Raw genomic sequence first — 20,592 nt, forward strand, 5'->3', positions numbered from 1 at the left:
ATTACATTTTGGGTGTAGCACTGCGCTGCCCTCCTTTGGATATGATTCGAATTACAACAAACTGCATGAAAAATTCGTAGGTGTTTGCATAAATAAAAATAAATAAATAAAAAAAGACAAGGAAAAAGATGCAGAATGAGTCTCTTTATAACATGAAACAATGTTATTTTTCCAAACATATATTGGAGTACGAGATGCAAAATAATCTGTGCCAGAAGAAATAAGTGATTTACAATGAGCAGAGGTTGCTCTCAGACAGATAAACCTGTCTCTTGTGCTTTGTAATTCATGAAAACCACAAACATCTCACTGTAAACACCTTTAAAAAAAAGTTGATCTTTGTTGTAATTTATATTTATTTTCACATATTTACAATATTTAGTTAATAAAAACATTTTTGATTAACTTAATACAGTATTGAAAATATGATTTCAATCGTCATTATGCATGTCGGAAAAGATATCAGACGCATGAAAATGGTGATGAGACATCCATCATATTCTCAGTGTTAATATTGCCAAAAACTGTACCACTTTCAGTAATGTATCTCAATTTGGCTGCCATCAATACATTGCTGCTGTGAAATCACACTCAAAGACAGACATCTTGAAGAAAAAAAGAAAAAAGAAAAAAAAAAGACAGTTGCATATTACACTGGTCTAAAGAGGTACAGTGAACTGCATATATTTGCTAAGACTTTTTTTTTTTAAATCAAACAACAGTACACGGATATTTTACAAGGCTGCTGTGATCAAAAACGACTTCCATTTTCTGATTTTAACTTAGAACTGCTGGTATGCGTTCAATTGGGAACAATATGGGTGGAGTGCAATTTAAGCACAGCTTCAGTTTTCTAGTCCAGCAACATCAGTGAGGTTGATTTAAAAAACAAACAAACAAACAAACAAACAAACAAACAAAAAACAGCTAAAGAGACAACACTGATGATGACTAGTATCAAATGCTTTAAGCAAGTATTTTCATCCGTAACACTTCTTTTAGAACAAATAATTTACAATTATACACAATTTACCCCCCCCCCCCAAAAAAAAAAAAAAAAAAAAAAAAAACTAAAACAAAACAAAAACCAAAAAAAAAAAAAAAAAAAAAAAACAAAACAAATTTTTTTTTGCTGTTTTTGTTCTCACGCCAAAACAGATTAGGTATGACTTTAGCACCATTTGGTCTACCGGTTATTGGTGTAATTTACTGATGGTGTTTTTGTTGGTAGTACATGAATGCACCTCGTGCACAGTCAAAAACTTTAAAGTGTCTCTGCTTTTCTCCCAATTCAGCTATTAATAGAATGGGTTGTTAATTCCCCTACACAATTTCCCTGTGTTCGCTAACATTTGTGTAAATGCCAAAATGTGTTATGTTGATGAACCTCATGTGAAGGTGGTTTGTTTGTTTAGAATATTTAACCTACACTGTAAATACACTCGTATATGTAACATGGGTTCATGATTGTGTACATGTTAGATGCATGGTGCTGATGTTTTGTCTTTCTTCCCGTTTTAAGTGCTTTATCGCCATCTGTAATTACGAACCTCTTTTTTTTTGTGGGGGGGGGGCAGTTATTTGAAGATTTTGGCTACTCGCAACAGGGTTCAGTCCGTGTCCACTGCAAAGAGCAAGCGTTCAAAGTATTCACAGATCTCAAGTGTTTATTCCAACAGAAAACCTCAGAACTTGGCATCTAACTCTCATAGGTAGAAATAATAGAACAGATCTACAAACTCAAAGGATTTGAAAATTGATGACGATACCACTCCTCTTATCATTAAAGGAGACATTTCCAGATTTGATTTTGTTATGGTTTGTATTCAAGTACTTGGATCTCCGGAGTGCCTGCCCACCTACTTATTCGCAAAGGCCATTGATTTGCATTGTGGAGCTAAAGACGTTTTACTCTCCTAACACCACAACTCGCATGAGTGATCCCAAACAAAGTGTGACATGAGGACAGTGAGTGTACTATATTTATTTTTCATCTGTGTACTTCAATGGAAGAATATCACAGACCCTTGACTAAGACAAATGGGAAGCATTTTAAATTCTGGGGGGGGAAAAAATGCATGATGATGTCTCCTTTAGGTGACTGAGGTATAACTGCTGAGTGTGCTGCCCTTTACAGGCCATCATAAGAATAGCACTTCCCTCCAGCCTGATAATTGCAGCAAAGCAGCAGATACAATACATCAAAAAAGGCTTATTTGAGACTATTTCACAGGTTTCCTTTTTGCTTATAAACATAGTGATACACTTGGCTACTAGATTCATTTGGATTAACAAACGGGGCAGCTTATGGCAACAACTAACGCTAACAACACTACTCAGAATCTTTTTTTTTTTTTTTTCAGTTCGTCCACAGAGGCCAAACATAATAACCCATGGTTAAGATCACGTTTATCATTTTATGGGGACTGGTTGTGCCACTTTCAACAATAATTAACAATGCTCGTTATGAAAGAGGCAAACAAGTGTTAAAAGCTTTGAGGTAGCAGGTGGCTTGAAGTTGAAAAAAAAAAAAAACATCACCGTTGCATAACTAGTTTAGATTTGGTTGGTTAATGCATACATCATGTACATGCTAATATACATTAATGCCATAATCAGAGGCAAGTTCAGGTCCAGAAAGTAAAAACCCTGCCGTAGTTTGACTTTAGCACCTTATGCTAGCTAACTAGCAGGTAAACAAGCACACAGGGAGCTAGCTAGGGAGCTAACTGTAGCAGGATTTTTACTTTCTGGATCTGGATTTGCCACCTCTGGCTATGATGTTTTGCTTCCAATGGAGGAGCTACATTTTGGAACACCCGGTGAGTCTGTGCAGTGATGCAGTAGTGTGGTGTTAGTACGTAAACGAGTAGCTGTCAGTGAGGCCAAACAACAACAACAACAAAAATGGAAGAAATGTACCAAACTTAATCAAATCGTCTCAAAATGGACTCCCCCTATGTTTCCTTCTCTTTCTTAGCCTCCCGAGTACTACTCTGCAGGAAGTCGCTTCTGAGCAGGCGGTAAAACAGGATGATGTTCATGACCGTCATGACAGCCATGCCCACGCTGCCCAGCGTGTAAGCCATGAGGGGCACCTTGTCTCTGTTAAGCACCAGCCAGCGGGTCATCCAGGCCAGGGTATTGATGCGGAACACCACGTAGGTGCCCAGGTTGATCATGCTGTTGACCCGGTAGACGGTGCTGGCGGCATGGTTGGCCAAGCGCAGGATCTGCCGGAGATGGAGGAACACCGAGTTGATCTCCACCAACAGGGCCACCACAGCGAAACCGATGTACCGGTACGTCAACACGGCCAGGCCAAAACAGGTGATCACCTAGGGGGAGACACAGGAAAGAGTCATGTTATGGTGGAGTAGAAAACTAAGAAAACACACTGGTGCCAATTAAGTTGTATGCACCCCCGACTAATCTAAACATGGCTTGTGTTACATAGAAACATGGATTAATATTGTGTTAGTGTAATATGAATTAAACAACAAAACCCATCTCCTGGGGCAGCCATTTTTCCGCTTTCTGTCGACTAAAAGTCGACAGTTACTCAGGTAAGATCAATCACGGCTCACTTGTTTTCTGAATTATGTCATGTGACGTTCACAAGCTATTTGGATTATGTTAAATTGGCATTGATGGGGTATGGCCTCCCAGTCTGTGTATGCTCCAGTTGCATCTACAGATATGCGATACATGTCTCTGATTCTGATGAACATGTGGAGGAGGGTTGATATCTCATTTCATGCATTTTTTTTCTATTTACATTGAAATGGTGCATTCTTAAATTTGAAAAAAAATAAAAAATAAATGTCACTTGAACCATGCAGTGTAAATCCAGTCAAAGTTAAGCCAGAGTCATGTTTATAGAGGCCTAACCTCGTTTTACACTTACATGACTGTTACGAATGTTGAGATGTTACTAAATAGGTTTGACAGTAGCTATAAATCTTTACATATGCCAGCCAGCTGTGGGTTTTATGTATACCTAAAGTACAAAACAAAACAAAATATATTAAAGAGTATCGAAGACATAGTGGTTTATTTCAGTGTGTGATAGGATTTAGAGCAAAGGTCAACACACCTTTGCTGAGCGGTTGTTTTATAATTCTGTTGAGTAACAACTAACACGAAATCACCACAAGGTGGCAGCATCGAAAAACGCAAACAATTCAACAACTGGGGCATTCATGACGTGTGACACTACTCCTATTACCATAACATCCGATATTTGATCCCACCCATTCACCATTCTTACTCAAAAGTGACTCAAGTAAACAAAGTATGATAAGTTAGCATCTCATGACTCTCGGAGGTGAAAACTTGGGCCAGGTTGAGACAACACCACCATGTGAGCAAGTGACCAATGACAACTGCTTAACATTCTCCAAGTCTCTCTTACCCTGGACTGATTAACATCAAGACTTTTAGAAATACATTTGTGACACTTCCCAGCGTTTGTTTGTGAAATCCCTAGAAAATATGATTTAAAAAAAAGAAAAGAAAAAGAAAACGAGTGCTGGGTGGCCCATATATTAGGTTTATAAACAGTCAAGGAGGTGTGACCTCATTTCTGAAATTAAAATGATTTCAAAATTGCTTCTGTTTCTATTACACACCCTAACAGCACACGTCCACACTCTCTGGACTAGATGACAATGGTGACAAATACATCCATTTATGAGAGCAGAGTACCGCAGCAGGGTCACAACCAAACGCTACAGAGCAATGTGTATAGGACACAACACTGGTTGAGCACCAAACAAAAGGCACATTGATGAGGTGGTCATTTTAGAACAAAAACATTGGGAGGCCCTCAGCACGTCTGGCTTTGTTTTCGCCTCCGAGAGGAAGTATTGCAGAGGTAGCGTTAATAACTTGCCAGGTATTTACTGTACAGTATGTCTGTTTATACGGCAACAATGTCACCACTTTGCAAGAGGAGTCCCTGTGAAAGCGGTTGGAAAAATGGGTGTGGCTCAAACAAGGCCACCACAAGTAGGTCTACTGGAAGATGGGTGTCGGCCCTTAGAATATTTTGATGACTAATGTTGATGACTGTGGTAGTCCACAAAAAAGAAAAATGAACAACAATGAATGTGACTGGTATTTTCAAATATATTTTGCACTTGTGTTACAATGTCAATGAAAACGTTGCCTGTACATTTCATCAATGTTTTATGATTGCGATGAATAACAAATCGTGTGTCGATGTTGGTGTGTGTGTGGGTGTGTATGTAGTACAAAAGTCATCAATGTATGTATGCTTATTCAAGTATGACACAAAAGGAAATACTGTATAACCATAACCTTGAAAACACAAATGGTTTCTAGCGTGATGGTGGTTATCCTTCCTTTATGGTTATGATGTTTGTGCTTATTGTCAGCAGCCAATCACAATCTCCCATCCCTAATCTCGGTAGTTAAACAATGATAGACAAGCATCAATCAGCGCCATTGCATAGTACAAGTGGTGAGGGATATCAGAAATATCACCTCAAGATGCATCATCAAAACACTAGAAAATGGAGAAAAGTGTAAAGTAGTGAGAGAAAAATGTAAATGCAACAAAGGTCTCTGTAAGTTCGAGTGAGGCCTGGAAGCCATTCATGGAAAAAAGAGAGGCCAATTTCTTTACTGCTGTTTGCTGCCTTGACAGAAGGGGAATCCCAGTAATTCTCCCAACAGCTCCTGGAAAATGTTGGACATTCTGAATACTTCAGCATCAGATGAAACCTCATGTGGCACGTGTTACATCACACCACCGAGGGGACAAATTAAAAGTCAGAGAGAAAAGGCAGCAGTGTTGCAGCCCAGACAGATGTTTTTGTGCACCTGGGCTTTCAAACTTACAACTAAATAGTGAAATTGGAAAATGTGGAGTTGTTTCCCACCATCTGGTAGCGATAACAGCTTCCACTTTCTTAGAAAAGACTCCACAACTGTCAAAAAAAAAAAAAAAAAAGTACCACATGCGGGTCAGAAGTTTTACAGATGCAGTTTCAAGACTGGTGTACATGCATATGCATAATTAGATTTGTGTAGGATAAGGAAAATTTTAGTACTGTACCTTATTGGTGAATTTGAATTTATGCACTTACTGGGCACAACAAATACAATCAAGCATGCGTCCCCAAAATAGTTACAAGTTTATATTTTGTATCAATTTTACATGCCCAACTAGTGAAAATCTTCGACTGATATTTAAGGTAATTTATAATACCACTACAGATATACAAAAAAATATTTGGAGATTGGATGAGTCTGATGAAGAGTCAGAATCCTTGACATACTTATTTTGGCATCATCATATTGTGTCTTTCTCTTGGAGAGATGTTGAAAAACGGTTGAAGGAACTGGAACTATGCCAAAAACTGTGTAGTAGTGATGTTATAAACTTAATTGTATAATTGAATAACAGTTTATTTACAGCTATTAATAGATTTTCATTGAACATAAAAACAAAAGTGAAACAAAATGTTTAGGTCCAGATCAAGACTCACATTGATATCCTGGACTTTTGAGTTTCATTGATCTTTGTTTAGACATTTGTGGATTACAATTCTGTTGTTGTCGCACTTCGTGTGCATTTATGCTTTTGTTTTGTGTATAGTGTTGCGGTTTATTTTATTTTAGATTTACTCTAAGTCAAAAGAAATTTTGGTTTAAATGTGATCTTTCACAACTGTCACAGTCAAAGCCACTCTACCTGGATTGTCTCCCTGCAGGCTCAATTAAATGTTCCCTAGACAAACTGCAGCAGGACTGTCTTGTGTTTCCAATTTCAAGCGGGAGACATTAGTAGCAATGAAGTCAACTAAGTCATCAACACAGGATGAGAAGATCTGTATGGGAGGGATGAATGTGTTACCAAAGAAAACAACCAAACAATCATCAGAGGTCCAACAAGTTAAGATGATAGGAACGTTTTTGACCTTCAGCATTAAAAGATAAGACACAACAGGATACGCTGACCCTGATAAGGAAGAAGGGGAAAAAAATCTCATAAAAAGGCAGATCACTAACACAAACCACTAGAAGACTTCCCAGATATGCATTATTGCAGCAATATGGAATCATGAGACTAACACTCAACATTGTGAGTTACAGATATTAAAAGTTTACACACCCCTGTTCAAATGCCAAGTTTGTCATGTAAAAAAAATGACACCCTGATAAATCATATCAATACTTTTTAGACCATTAACATCACCTATACAACACCCATCACCCACATAACTCATTTAAAAGAAAAAAAAAGAAAAAAGAAAAGAAATCATGTGTGGGGAAGCAAAAATAAAAAGTTTCCCCAGTAGAGGCACTCTCATTGGTCAAAAAGGTATATTAGGTACAAAAGGTATTAAATACACCAAGAAAAAAAGCTAAGAGTAGTGAAGAAAATGTGTCAGTGACATCACAAAGAATTGGATGTCATCCAAAATTAATGAAAAGCCAAGAAGGAAACTGTTTAGTGATGCTGCCAAAAGGCCAATGCCAATCAACACTGAAGGAGCTTCAAGAATTTAGGCATCTTCATATGTCTGGGGTAGTTGCTGAACATTATCATAATCGTTTGAGTGAACGCGCAATTACAATTCTCTGTAAAAGAGGAGTTTTGGTTTAAGTGTTCGGTTCGGGCACATGAGTACTTTAGGCAAGTAATAACCAAAATAAAATGGTAGACCACAACATTGCCGTGGATTTTTGTGCTTACTAATGTACCCAACACAGTGCGTCAAGTCCATATATAGTATTTATCAAGTTAACATTGCCAAATACTGGCCTGGCATGTATCATTTTCTGTCCTTTTTTTAGCTGCTCTATGTAACAATTTAAAAATAGCATCTTTATTTGACCCTTTATGACTGAAACATCTTCTAAATAGTAATTTAACACCTTAGCTGTGCACAATGGGTATTCTTGCAAGCCACTGGCCAATAGTTTTCAGACTGGATTCAGGTTCAAATTTCCCGCCCTCTGTCTGCGGATGTGACGTCATGTGCGCATTGTGTACGTGAAGAGGGGTGTGTACAGTTTCATTTTTCATCAACAGGTGGCAGTAGTGTTTCAAAATGGAATGTTCTGCGTTCAGTAGCTTTAAGGTATTGGTGAACAGTAGACAATTTTGACAAAGCTGTCATCTTCACATGAAACTTTCCCCGGGTGTTGTTTGAAATCAGATCGGAAAGGAATTCCGAGATATGGCATATGGTAGCTTTTTCAATACAAATGGACCCGCATTTCTTCTGCCTGGACATGTCAGCACATCAGACGTAGAGAAGATGGCAGCTGCAAGTGAGCAGTATGTCTTAAGATGGGGCAGGGCAATTGCAACTAAAGAAGGCCTTCAATCATTCGTAAAATCAGAACTGTGTCATGTACAATCTGGAGCATTAATATTGGATGAATGAGCAGATAGACACAAAGCAAAAGCTAAAATATCAATGGCACTCAAAGCATCACGTGGGTTCCTTAAGAGAAGTCAGAAGAAAAAACGACTGACGAAACAAAGAGGAAGCTCAACAGCGAGATAGCAACCATGCAGCCTCTCCTTAGACACAGTAATGATTAAACCAGAGTTCAGCGTTTCAAAAGGCACGCATCCATCTGGAGGACAGCAGCGGGTGGTGGTGGGCGTGACCGCTATCATGCGACTTGAGTTAACTGCTGCCGCCTGACTGCAGGTCACGTTATAGTCATGGACATATTTGGATGGAATTCACCGGATGAGCCTTAACAAGATCATCTAGCATGTTTCCACATTTCAACGTCATGTTCTTATCCTTAAAATGAAGACATTAAATTAGAGACCACTAGAATAGCACTCAGTAGAGTGCACTGTTCGCCCTTGCTTATATGACATTATTCGAGCCGTGAAACAAGGTGCGGTTGCCCCCATCTTGCCTGTCAGCATATCTTGGAAGTCAATAGGTGCCTCCACATACCACTCATACATCAACTGTGAATAAATACCTCCACTTTTGTTGAATTCATTAATGCTTGGCTTTCCTTGTTTGCAGCCTCTTTGGTATGCATGGCACATAGGCGACGTGTCGGATTGTATGACCCATCTTAGGCCTCTTAAAGACAAACAAGATTGGCTTGGCTCAGTTCTGTGGGGCAGAACTGGACATTTAGACACTCAGTTCTGCCCTTCATGTTGATAATATTCCAACATTAGCTGACTTGAAAGCTGCAAATGTATAACAAATGTTTTTGATTGGTTCTGAACTTTGGAGTCACTTATGCCCTGATGAGTAAAATGCTTTTTTTTTTTTAGCTTATGATTGCAGTAGACAATATGTAAACGTATTTAAAATGCCTTGAAATATACAACACTTAGCGCAGGCAAGGGAGGTTAAGTTCACCCAACCTTGTGGTTTGACTGCTACATTTTTGTTGTGTGGCTTTTCAGGCATATTTTCCCGCCAAATGTTGGTGTGGTGTGCAAATGGTATGACCTGCGGGTTGTTTTTCAATTTCTCAATGACAAAAAGACCACCAGAGAAAGTCCCAAGGAGTGTCGCTATTATAGCCACAAGAGTGGGCCCAGGGCTGTACAAGCTGAAAGGGGGGGGCATAGAGTACTGTGGGCAAAATATGGAGTAAGATTACAACACAGAAATGTTTGAAGGAGGTGCACGTATTTGTGGAACGCCACTGGAGGTTTGGTGTTAGGTGTGTTATTTTCCAAAAGAGCCTGAGGTTCAAGTGGACACCAGATGTCTCTCCTCTTGTCTGGGTTAACACACTAAAAATAAGGGGGGACCCGAGGGGTTCCGTACAAAAGGAATGAGACAGCTGAGATATAAACACACCCATAACATTGTTTACCGCGCAAAAATGTCCACATTGCCTCCCTCATTCTGTGAAACGTTTGTTCTCCATGTTTCAGTATGGATTGAGGCATAATCTAATAGGTGAAAATAACAGTTAGCAAAACAAATGATTGTAGACTTGTTATGAGCTATAAAAAGGTACCAGACATCTAAATACAATTGATTGTGTAAGAAACACCTGCAATTAACTATATTCCTCAAGATAGCAAGCAAGGATGAACGAGTAGTAACTTGGATTTGAATATGCTAATGCTTAGCATACAATAAATACTGTTTTAGCCAAGAGACTTTTGTCACAGTTCAATGTGACGAAATGAAAGCCTTATTTCTGCATTTGTATCACTCATAAGCGTTACTTTAAATAATGTTTGGTTTTAGCGACAATTTGACATTTAAATACATAACCAAGTTGAATTTACATTATTTCCTGTAGTGAAAAATTCAGTAGTTGATCAGCGTCCTGTTGTATCAGATGATTGAGGTTCCCCTGTATTCTATTTTTGTACATACTCAAGTTAACTCATCATACGAGACTAACAGTTCATGGAAATATCCATTTTTAGGCCTGGAAAACTGAGACATGTATTCCTATCTGAGGGTGCCACCACATGACACATGAAGCTAATGTGAGAGCTGCTTATGGTTTATAACAAATAAATTGATTTGAATGAGAGACACAGAAAGCGTAGTCCAGATTATTGTGTAAAATATTGACCCTCAAATAGCTACAAAACTGTTCACACCCTGATCTGCTTGAGGGGTGTGTGCTTTGGGCCCACTCCAGTAAGAAAATGTAATTTTGCCTAATAAAAGTGGGATGACACAAATTTGTGGAGGCAAACATGGTTCAAACAAAAGACAGAGAGCATCTGACTAGAACACGATCATATGATAGGCGCACACATTGACGTTAAAAACTGTTGCCTAATCTTGTGGGAGTCCCCTTTTATAACCATGAAAGTGTGGAATCCACAGATGAGAGATGACCGACGATATCTGGCCCTGAGATTTAAGGACAGTGTTTTTATTTCCTAGGAGTAGTTTTTATGCTGCAACACCCCACAAATGAGTAGATTTGGGAAATCTGAATTGAAAAATCCAATGTCCCAGTAACGTTCAAGCCTCTAAAGTCACACAAAAACAGACATGACATCATTCAAGACCTCAACATATCTTGTGAGTCGTCAGTTCCATTGGCATCCAAACTCCACAAGTATGTAGCTATTTTTCCCTTTTTTTTTTTTTTTTACCCTTTATTGACTAAATTTTTTTCTCAATAAGGCAAAAAGGAAATATAAGATAATGACCATAGAGCTGGAAATATTAACTTAGGCGACAGAAAAATATTACACGTCTAAACCAATGAGCAATTGGATTTGGCCTTATGCCAACTTAGTACGTAAATATACTGACCACTCCTCACACTGAGGTCATGAGTAATCAGCCTACTTAAAGCACGTGCTTTTCACATCCCAATAAAATTTGGGGTCAACCTAATTCTGTTAAAAAAAATATTAACCAGACATCATTTTCCAAACAAAGAATCATGGAATGACCATCAAGCGTGACTGTGGTATGGCCACATAGCTCTCAAATAGCAATAAAATGCACAATCCCTCTTCCATCAGTAGGAAAGGGTAAAAGGATTCCATGGATATTTTTTTTTTTTTTCATTTGAGTATTTGTACTGGCTTGGAACTCTCACCACAAGCCGTTGTGCAAATGTCAAAGACAAAAATGGCAACTGTCAAGACTACTACTGAAGATGATATAAAGAAAATCATCTTTACTTGCATTGTCAAAACAATTGTTTTATTTGAAATAAAGATTGTGGCTATATTCCCCATGGAAATTATTACAATGAGGCACATTGTGCAGCATTCATTTAATATTCTGTGATGTTTGCACACTTGCGAAAACTAATTAATTAACCTTACTTAACACTAACCCACAGAACAGTCTCCCAGGATATCATCTGGTGTGTGCAGTTATGCTGGCTGTTCAAACTTAACTTGACTGTACAAATATTGGAGATTCTCCAGTTTAGTTAGCCCACTGATGCTGATAATATGCTATTGCATCACTATAGCTGGAGGAAAAGAGTGCGGAGGAGAAGAAAGCCTAAAAGCAAAAGCTGGAACGTACGGGTGTTTTTTAGCAAGAAAACTGAAAGCAATTGTTGAGGCAGTTGAGGGCGAGGACATTTGAATAAAAGCAAAGTCTCATCCCTTCATTGCTCTGGTGACAATTCTGCAGCCAGCTGGCACAACCAAAGCCTCCATTCATTGCCTTGCAGAAGGGGAAGGAAAGAAATGCGATCAACAAATGTCTTTTAAACCAACATTGAGAGTGCTGAACCAGTTACCACAAGTCTTTAAGAATGATGCTCTGAAAAAAAACATTTTGACATATGTCTGTAATTATAATATTTCAAAATCATTTACGGATTTCGACAGGAATTAAAAAACGGTTCTTTGAAAACCAAGTCATTTGAAATTGTTCCTTGAAATTGTTTGTTTACCAGAAAGTTCTGCTAAAAAATGAGTGACAACGTCACACCCAAATGATGACATCACACCAGACAACACACTTTTACAACATGGCGTTATGACAGAGGCACTCTAAAATTCGATATAATTTAGTCATGGAGAAGATATTTCACAAAACCACATCAAATATGGTCCGAGTTTTTTTTTTGTTTTTTTTTGGGGGGGGGCACTGCTAAAATTCTGTAAATATATTAGGAAGTTATACACAAGGAAAAAAATACCTTGTGGATTAAAAGAAAGTTGATATACTTGTAGGAATGATGAACGTTAACAGCTCTCTATCGACTGTTCCCAGTCTTGTTTATCCTTGGTGTACCAGTTGGGACAAGTATTTCAGGGTTGTTGTTTTTTTGTTTGTTTTTTTCCCAGACCACTTGGACTGGACATTAAGGCACTCTATTATTATCTTGTACAGTACACCAAAACTGCATTAAGCTTTTTGGCCCCTTGAAATATGTTAAGAACATTTCAAAGCTGTTTTTTTATATAGTTGAGATTTCACCAATTACACCATAATTGAGCAATTTGAAGGTTGCATCAGCATCTTATGCGATGTAGCTTGTTGAAGCCATCCAGCCAACTATTTTCACTCACACTTGATTTCATTCGGATCACAGGTAAACTAGATTTGCAAATTGTCTTTATTGTAGTAATCCCAGATATATCCCCCCCACCCAAATCCGAACATAACAAAACAAATAATTTACATCACTCTATTATATTTAAAAAAAATAGAAGTGAAAGAAAACTTAGGAGTGACAGTTAGAAATTGATGCTATAAATGACTTTGGTTATAAAGTCCAAATTGACATGATGTCATTTCCTTTGTTTTTTCTGCATGCCAGGAATACTAAGGTGATCCAACCTGTTCATGCTGATGACGACGGCCGGGTTGGCAAGACAGTGAGAGTTTGACTTTATCAAGGCATAAAGTGCCTGGAGGTGGGTTGTTACATTTCGCAATTGTTGCTTTGTTCCTCCCTCACTTGTTCTTTGCAACAGGACAAGAAAGACGGGTATTTTGTCTTTGCCTCGTCTACACTTGTGATGGGTGTGCTGGAGCTTTAATCGACAACCTCTATGTCTTATTTATAGCAATGTTATGTACAGATTGTGTCTTACAAACCTCAAATTGACCTTTCATGTAACCCAACTTAAAGCAGAGCTTAAGAGCTTATTATGTTTTAAGACTTACTACAATGTGATGCAAGGCCAGCTCCCAGAACTGACTGAACTTCTGGTGCTTCACCATGTCTAAGAGGTCATAGATGAAGTAACCTGTTGGAACAGAAAACATTTAGCAAACATGAATATTACGATTATTTTTTGGCATTTAATTTGTTCATTGATTTAAAAAAAAAAAAACAAAGCAAAAAAAAACAAAAAAAAAAACATTTACTGTCACAACAGCTGCTATAGGCATGTCACAGCAATCCAGGGGGACCCTGCTTCCATGACAACCATGATGGCAACCAAGATGCATCTTGGAGAGCGGAGCTATTCATATCCACCGACACCCACCCAACCACCCTTTCGCCGCCACCAGCCGTAGCCATGGTGACAGCTTTTCAGAATGCTGTAAAAATAATGGAATGGTGAGGATGAGAGCGGCGGAGTGCGGGTGAGCGAGGTGCTCTGATGAGGCTAGAATTAGGCCCATTATATACGTGTGTGTGATATAGTGGCATCACTGGCATGTTTTTTTTTTATTTTCACCTTACCTAAAACCTGTACGTCACAGCAAGCCAGGAAATAGTACCTACAGTAATCTATTCAGAAAATATTCAGACATCCTTCAATGCTTTCACGTTACTGTTATGTAGACATAAAAAAAATTAAAAAAAAACTACCATTTTGTACAAGTCATTTCTGTTATGTGTTCATGTGATTTATGTTGTGCATATAAACCTCCCACTACTCTGTGGCACCAATTTGTCAAAGGTCTAGATAAATGAGATGATGTGACTCAGGTGTAGCTTGTGGGGAAAGTCAAAAAGCTTTGAGAATGTGGTCTTATGCTGCATTCGAGGATGGTCGGAAGTCGGATGTATCCGAATTGGTTTTCACAGTTTTGACCTGAAAGCGTTCGAGGCAAAGTAAACAACCAAAATGATGGCTCGTGATAAATTGTTTTTTTTGTTTTTTTTGGTCCTCAAAAGTCATTTTGACCTCCAGCAAACTTGCCTTCTCACAATTTTGCTTATACAGTTCAGTAGTTCACCGTATAATTTCATGCAGGGAGATAGTGACAGACTGTTGAATAAAGAAAGCTATCTAGTTTTATACTCGAGTAAATTGTGTTTGACCATTCACGGTCTGTGTTTTCAAAGGGCTCGCCATTGAGTGACGTCACATTGTAGTCCGTCGGTGAAGTCGGGGTACTTCGCAAGTGGAATTTTTTAATTCAAGGGGCCGTTTCCGTACACACTGTTTGAAGTCGGAGAAGTCCGACTTCCGACCCTCTTTGATTGCAGCATTAGTATGTAACATGTTCATGGCATCAGGTTAATCTTCGTCTATATTGGAAAATAGGGAATCAGAAGAAATTAGATGTTTGGCCCTGTTTCACATTTATTTTGAAAATTGTGAACAAAATTGCAACAAATTGTTAAATCTTCATTATTAAAGGGATTACACCACGGTATTTTAAGCCCTTCCAACAGATAACTATAGGCATTTAATGATTAAATCTTACCTGTGACACCATGGCGATGTAATTTTTTATTAAATATTAGGTGTTTTGCCGGTTAGCGGAAATAAAACGCCCGGTTTAGTAAAACCCCACCTCTCCCCGTGTGATAGCCGCGCCCCCGGGGGGCCGACTGCAATCTGCTGTTGGAGCTCTGTGCTTGAACACTCCTCAGAATGGCCACACAACTTGACGCAGGATAATTTGTCAATAAACATTTGAAAAAAACGGCTCCTTGCTGCAAGAAATCGTGGAGGAGGAGGGGAGGAAAGGAACGAAGAAGGAGGGGGAAAAAAACAAAACCTGAGCTGGTCTCGAACCGGGGAATTGCTGCTTACAGACAGAGAACACTAACCACTATACAATTCGTTCAGTTATGTAGATTACACAAGTGTCAGCCAGAACCTTTGTGGGATTTTAATTATCGCACTTCGGCACTGCAAATGTGAAGGATAATTGATTGCCTTGAATTCATTTGGACAGAATGTTTATTCATAAAGGCTACCTTTGTGACTATCCCATGGAGGTCTCAGAAAAAGTGGCCGTGCGTTTAGTCCACAGAGGCGGTGCAGGGGTGGGTCCGCACTCCACACTTAATAATGATGTCATAAAGTGAGCACTTGCTTGTTTTCTCAGGTTGGGAGGGGCTGGTGCTTGGAGAGCAAAATGATCTAGAATTTCTCATAGAGGGGCGAATGGAGGAAAACACCACTTCGGTCATGTGTTGGTCAGGAATTAGCATTTTAACACAGCTAAACTGGAATGTCCGGCGAAAACCCATGGAAGTACTCTGATGGAAACAAATATTTTAATGAGTTTACCATGAGTCTAGCAATATCTCGAATGGAGGGAAAATTAGAAGGGCGTCTACACTTTCCTGATGCCAGAATAATATTTCTGTGCATGATCAGCACAGGAGTCAGACAGTTTCCACTGACTTGCATCCAAACCATGACTGGAGCACTTGGCTGAAAAAAAGGATTTAGAAGATGGAGCCTTTTTCCTCTCAAGGTCTCACAGAAACCTTCACTATCTAGTCCCTTTGCAGAAAACGGCTACCTTGGACACATCATCATAAAGTTAACCTATTTATTCTCCAGTACAGTTACATGGATTATATGGATGATTTTTAGAAAATACTATAGGAATTCGGAATGTAAGGCAGTAAATGTGTTCTGACTGACAAGTAGAAACATGACAGATTCAACTATTACTTCTGTATGTCTGCCTTGTGGCTGCATAATGTTTAATACAATTATCTATGCACCCATGGAGAGAGAACAGAAGCACACCAACAGTAACACTAACTGGATTTGTCCTGGAGATGGTGGCGGAGTCCCTAAACAAGGTCTTCATTCACTAAGCTGTAAACTATTGATGAAATCCCGCAACAAGAGTCGTGTGGCATCCCAGCAAACACATGTGGAGCCAACTTCTCTCCAAAAAATAAGCGTAACCTCAGAATCACACCACAATCGTTGAGGGAGGCCTCAATTTTCCAGTGGAAATAAACTGTCCAAACCGGCGACTTGTTGCACTGTTGTTGCCCTTGTGACGTCACACAAGTGAGTGGGGGTGACATGTGGTGCCACAGACCGGTCATAATACCCTCCATTGAGGCTCATGTCTCAGCAACACACTTCGTGCTGCCAGTTTTCCAGGGCTGGGCTTCTTGGCGGAATGTTAAGCATCCTGGGAATTCTTGGGGGAGCCCAAGCTGTGTGGCACGCAGCCAATTAAGCTGTGGTTCAGGGGGCAGCCCTTAAACTGTTGAAGGATTAATTGGAAAATAGCAACAGATGCTATTTTAAGACTGTGGACAAGCATGTGGACTCAGGTTTGGCAGATTGTTGTTTTTGAAAGGAAAAAAAACAAACCAAGAACATCATAGAAGGGCCTGAGCAGACCGTTTGAAGCCTTTTTTGCTGTGAGCTAAGTTATGAAGAGATTGTGACTGAGATACTGGGTTCTTCATGCATGTTCGGCTGGAACGTGTATGGGTTTTCTCCTGGCACTCCGGCTTCCTCCCACACTCCAAAAACATGCATGTTCGGCCCGCAGCTCACCGCACAATGCGGCCAAAACTGACTCAACTATTGCGCAATATCTGTGATTTTGCAACTGCTTTTTATGAGCGGCGTGACCTGACCGTCTGCAACTGGTTTTGTGGCGATTCATGTAATGTCATTGGAAGGTTGAAAAATTCTAAATAAAATTGTGGAAAAAAAAAACGTAGATGAGATTTCACAAAATCAATAAAAGGTTCCAACTAGGGCTGGTCATATGGCCAAAAAAAAAAACATTTCAATATTTTTTTTTCAGTCATTCAGTACAATTATGATTTTAATCTTCTAAACCCAACAATCGTTTATTTAAAGGTGTCATTTATTCAAAAATAATTCCTGTGCAAAATGTTCAGACTAATGTATACTGATTCTAAATCACTTTTAACTAGTGTTGTTCCGATACCGATACTGGTATCGGCAGAGGTGCCGATACTGCATTAAAACAGTGGTATCGGTGACTACTCACAAGTAACATGCCGATACCATTAATTCCAAAGATAATATAGGATTTTGGATGCAGCATCTTGTGTCTCGCTCGTGCACGACATTCACTGATATGTGACATGATCACTGCATGCCGATAAGAGATATCCTATTGGCCCTTGAATGCTGTGAACCAATGGCAGGACAGCTTTTTCATGTTCAGGAAAAAAAACCTTAGCTATCGGTGTGGTATCGGTATCGGCCGATACTGCAAAGCTGGGTATCGGTATCGGGGACCAAAAAACGGTATCGGAACAACACTACTTTTAACATAAACTTTCCATTCATAGTTAGCAAAATTACAACTCAACATCTTTTAATAATCCAGAAGACAAAATTCGATTTCACGATTTTCAAAATGACGATGAATCGAATTAATTTAATTTATTGTCCACCTCTAGTTCCAAGTGTGATTGAGACCTAGCAATAGACGAAAGGGATCTGAGAGACAAATTCCCCGAGTGCAAACTAGGACGAGGCTAACACAACAAGGATAGATTTTAAAATGGGACAAAAGAGGGTGGAAAAAAAACAAAAAACATCCTGGGTTCTGCTTTTGGCCAGGGTACGATGCGGGATCATGGAGGGTATTTTAAATTGAAATGTAAAACCTTACCGTGGGTTGATACACTGCGTACAACGGGCCAGTGTAGGCTACACGCCGATATGTTTGAATGGAATCAGGGAATATGGATTTGTAAACATATGATAAAGATAATGCGCTATAAAGTGGACACCATTTACCAAGTAATATTTTGAGCAAATTAGATTTTTCACTTGGTGGACTGTGAAGGGTTTTTCAGGAAATGTACAATACTGGTACAGTACTGGTTTTGTGACCTCCCAGAACCCCACAATAAAACAGAACTGCACATTTCAGAGTGTCCTTTCAATGTGGCCAGGCTAAGGCCACCTGTACAATAATCATGCTGTCTAATCAGCATCTAGATATGCCACACCTGTGAAGTGGGCTGGATTATCTCGACAAAGGATAAATGTTCACTGATTTAGGCTGATTTGTGAACAATATTTTAGGGAAATGTCCTTTTGTGTATGCAGAAAACGTTTGAGATCTTTGAGTAAATCATGAAAAATGGAGCAAAAACAAAAATGTTGTGTTTATATTTTTGTTCAGTATAATAATATGTTTTATGATTGGGCTATGCCTCCAAGGCTAGATCACCTTTGAAAAAGAGACCCAGGTCTCAATGGCTTTTTGTATTGTGGTTAAATAAAGGTTTCAATTTGATGTAATACTTAAGTCACATGAATGGTTATTTTTCCATATGTACCCTGTAAATGATTGACAACCAGCCTACGGGTGGACTCCACTGTTTGCAAATTAGATGAGGCAGTATAGAAAACGAATGGATAATATAAAAATAGCCATTTTTTGCATGCATTTGCACTATTTCTACTACTATAAATTAATATAATTGCGTTGGGCCGAAACGTCATAAATCACAAGTTTGGCAAATTTCTTTCTTTCTTTCTTTCTTTTCCCAAACAAAACTATACTTTTGGACAGTCCACAAGTGGGTGTCATTTGTACAAATTATTGACAAATCTAATGTGTTGAAAATAGTTTGCTCTCTTTGATGATCACGCATGATGCAATGTTAATGGTTGAACAAACATACCATTTTGGGGGTCTCCTGAAAAGTGTCCATTTTGGAGGTACAAAGTTTTATACTTATACTAAATATTAAATAACGACTAAAGTAGATAAGGTCATGGGTAAGATGGAAACTACTAATCAATGGAAGCATCCAAGAGAAAACCCACTGAAGCACAGGGAGAACATGCAAACTCTACATAGGAAGGCCCACAACTTCAGTCAGAACTATGAGGCAGATGTGCTCATTTTAAACGTGCAGTACCTGGTATAGGCTACCTGTGTCTGTGGCGTGTTTGCTATACACAAAGTGAGAACATGACGGGTCTCCCATATTGTCTTTTGGTAATATGAACAATATAAACAGTGAGGGCACACCCAGGATGGAATTCCATCACTACGAGGCCTCTCAGACGGACACACACCCAACTTATTTTGAATTTGTCCATGATGTTTGACTATACTCACCAATTGAAAAAGACACCAGTGCATGAGAAAACGCAGAGTGCGTTTCTATCAAATCTTCAGCCATCTCTGGTTGCTGGAAAAAGCTGGAAAACAAAAAGTTAAGTAACGTGACGTCTCAACAGTTTTTAAACATATATGTAGTATATTGTGATTAAATCGCTCATTATAATGTGATTCTTATTACCAAAGCACTGCCCATATCGCGGTGACAAGACTGTGCACAAAGGATGTGGATATGTTTCTCCATCTAATCGTATTCCTGCTCGCAGCTTCCGGCACAGGTAGTCTCCCCACTCCGGTGTTGAGATTTCGGAAGAATCCGTAGGATCCGCCGACGGTGAGAAGCACCGAGCTCAGCTCCATGGCCCCAAAAACGCGTAAAGAGCGAGATGGGTTGACGGCCAATTGCACTTACTGTGGCCTTGGCCGCCGTGGCTACCTACTCCTTGTAAAGTTCCACAGAATCACATGCCCGGCGTGAAGTCACGATCACACACGCTTGTGAAAGCCCGAAAAGGCGTTTGTTTTGATCAAATGTTCTTCAGCCCAGAAACGGAAAACGTGTTGAAATGACGTGAAGTGGGTACCTCGGCGCGTGGGGACTGGAAGTGTTACGTGCCCTGAACAAAGATCTGTGTTCTAAGGCGAACACCCCAGTAGAAATGAATGGACCGCAAAGGCGTGCCGACGCCGACTTGTTCACAGAAATAGCCCCTGTTGCAAAATCTCGCCTGTTGCTTATGTTAACTTTTTGACACCGAGCGAAACCAACAGATTGCTTCTCCCCGCCCTACTACAAAGGGGCGGGGCCACGAAAAGCATGTCTGGTGCTGCGTTCACATGCCCCCAGAATATACAACTCGTAATGATC

At 39.4% G+C, this 20,592-nt stretch overlaps 1 protein-coding gene across 1 annotated transcript; it reads right to left on the bottom strand.

Moving 5' to 3' along the window:
* Window positions 1-1,166: 1,166 nt before the first annotated feature.
* On the bottom strand, window positions 1,167-20,528 carry tlcd2 (TLC domain containing 2). Its single transcript, XM_077541695.1, has 4 exons — window positions 19,906-20,528; window positions 19,722-19,804; window positions 13,596-13,678; window positions 1,167-3,338 (listed from the first exon to the last, which is right to left on the bottom strand). The coding sequence occupies exons 1-4, from the start codon at window positions 20,082-20,084 to the stop codon at window positions 2,958-2,960; spliced, it is 726 nt and encodes a 241-aa protein (XP_077397821.1). The 5' UTR covers window positions 20,085-20,528; the 3' UTR covers window positions 1,167-2,957.
* Window positions 20,529-20,592: the final 64 nt, after the last annotated feature.

Source organism: Festucalex cinctus, chromosome 13, assembly GCF_051991245.1.
Source record: "Festucalex cinctus isolate MCC-2025b chromosome 13, RoL_Fcin_1.0, whole genome shotgun sequence".
Classification (NCBI taxonomy): domain Eukaryota; kingdom Metazoa; phylum Chordata; class Actinopteri; order Syngnathiformes; family Syngnathidae; genus Festucalex; species Festucalex cinctus.

Excerpts from the sequence above, each read along its gene's own strand:
- tlcd2 (XM_077541695.1), bottom strand. The coding sequence starts at position 20,084 with ATGGAGCTGAGCTCGGTGCTTCTCACCGTCGGCGGATCCTACGGATTC. Across the intron at positions 19,805-19,905 it reads GCGATATGGGCAGTGCTTTG|CTTTTTCCAGCAACCAGAGA; the intron begins GTAATAAGAATC and ends TTTGTTTTCCAG. Across the intron at positions 3,339-13,595 it reads TGGCCTTGCATCACATTGTA|GTGATCACCTGTTTTGGCCT; the intron begins GTAAGTCTTAAA and ends GTCTCCCCCTAG.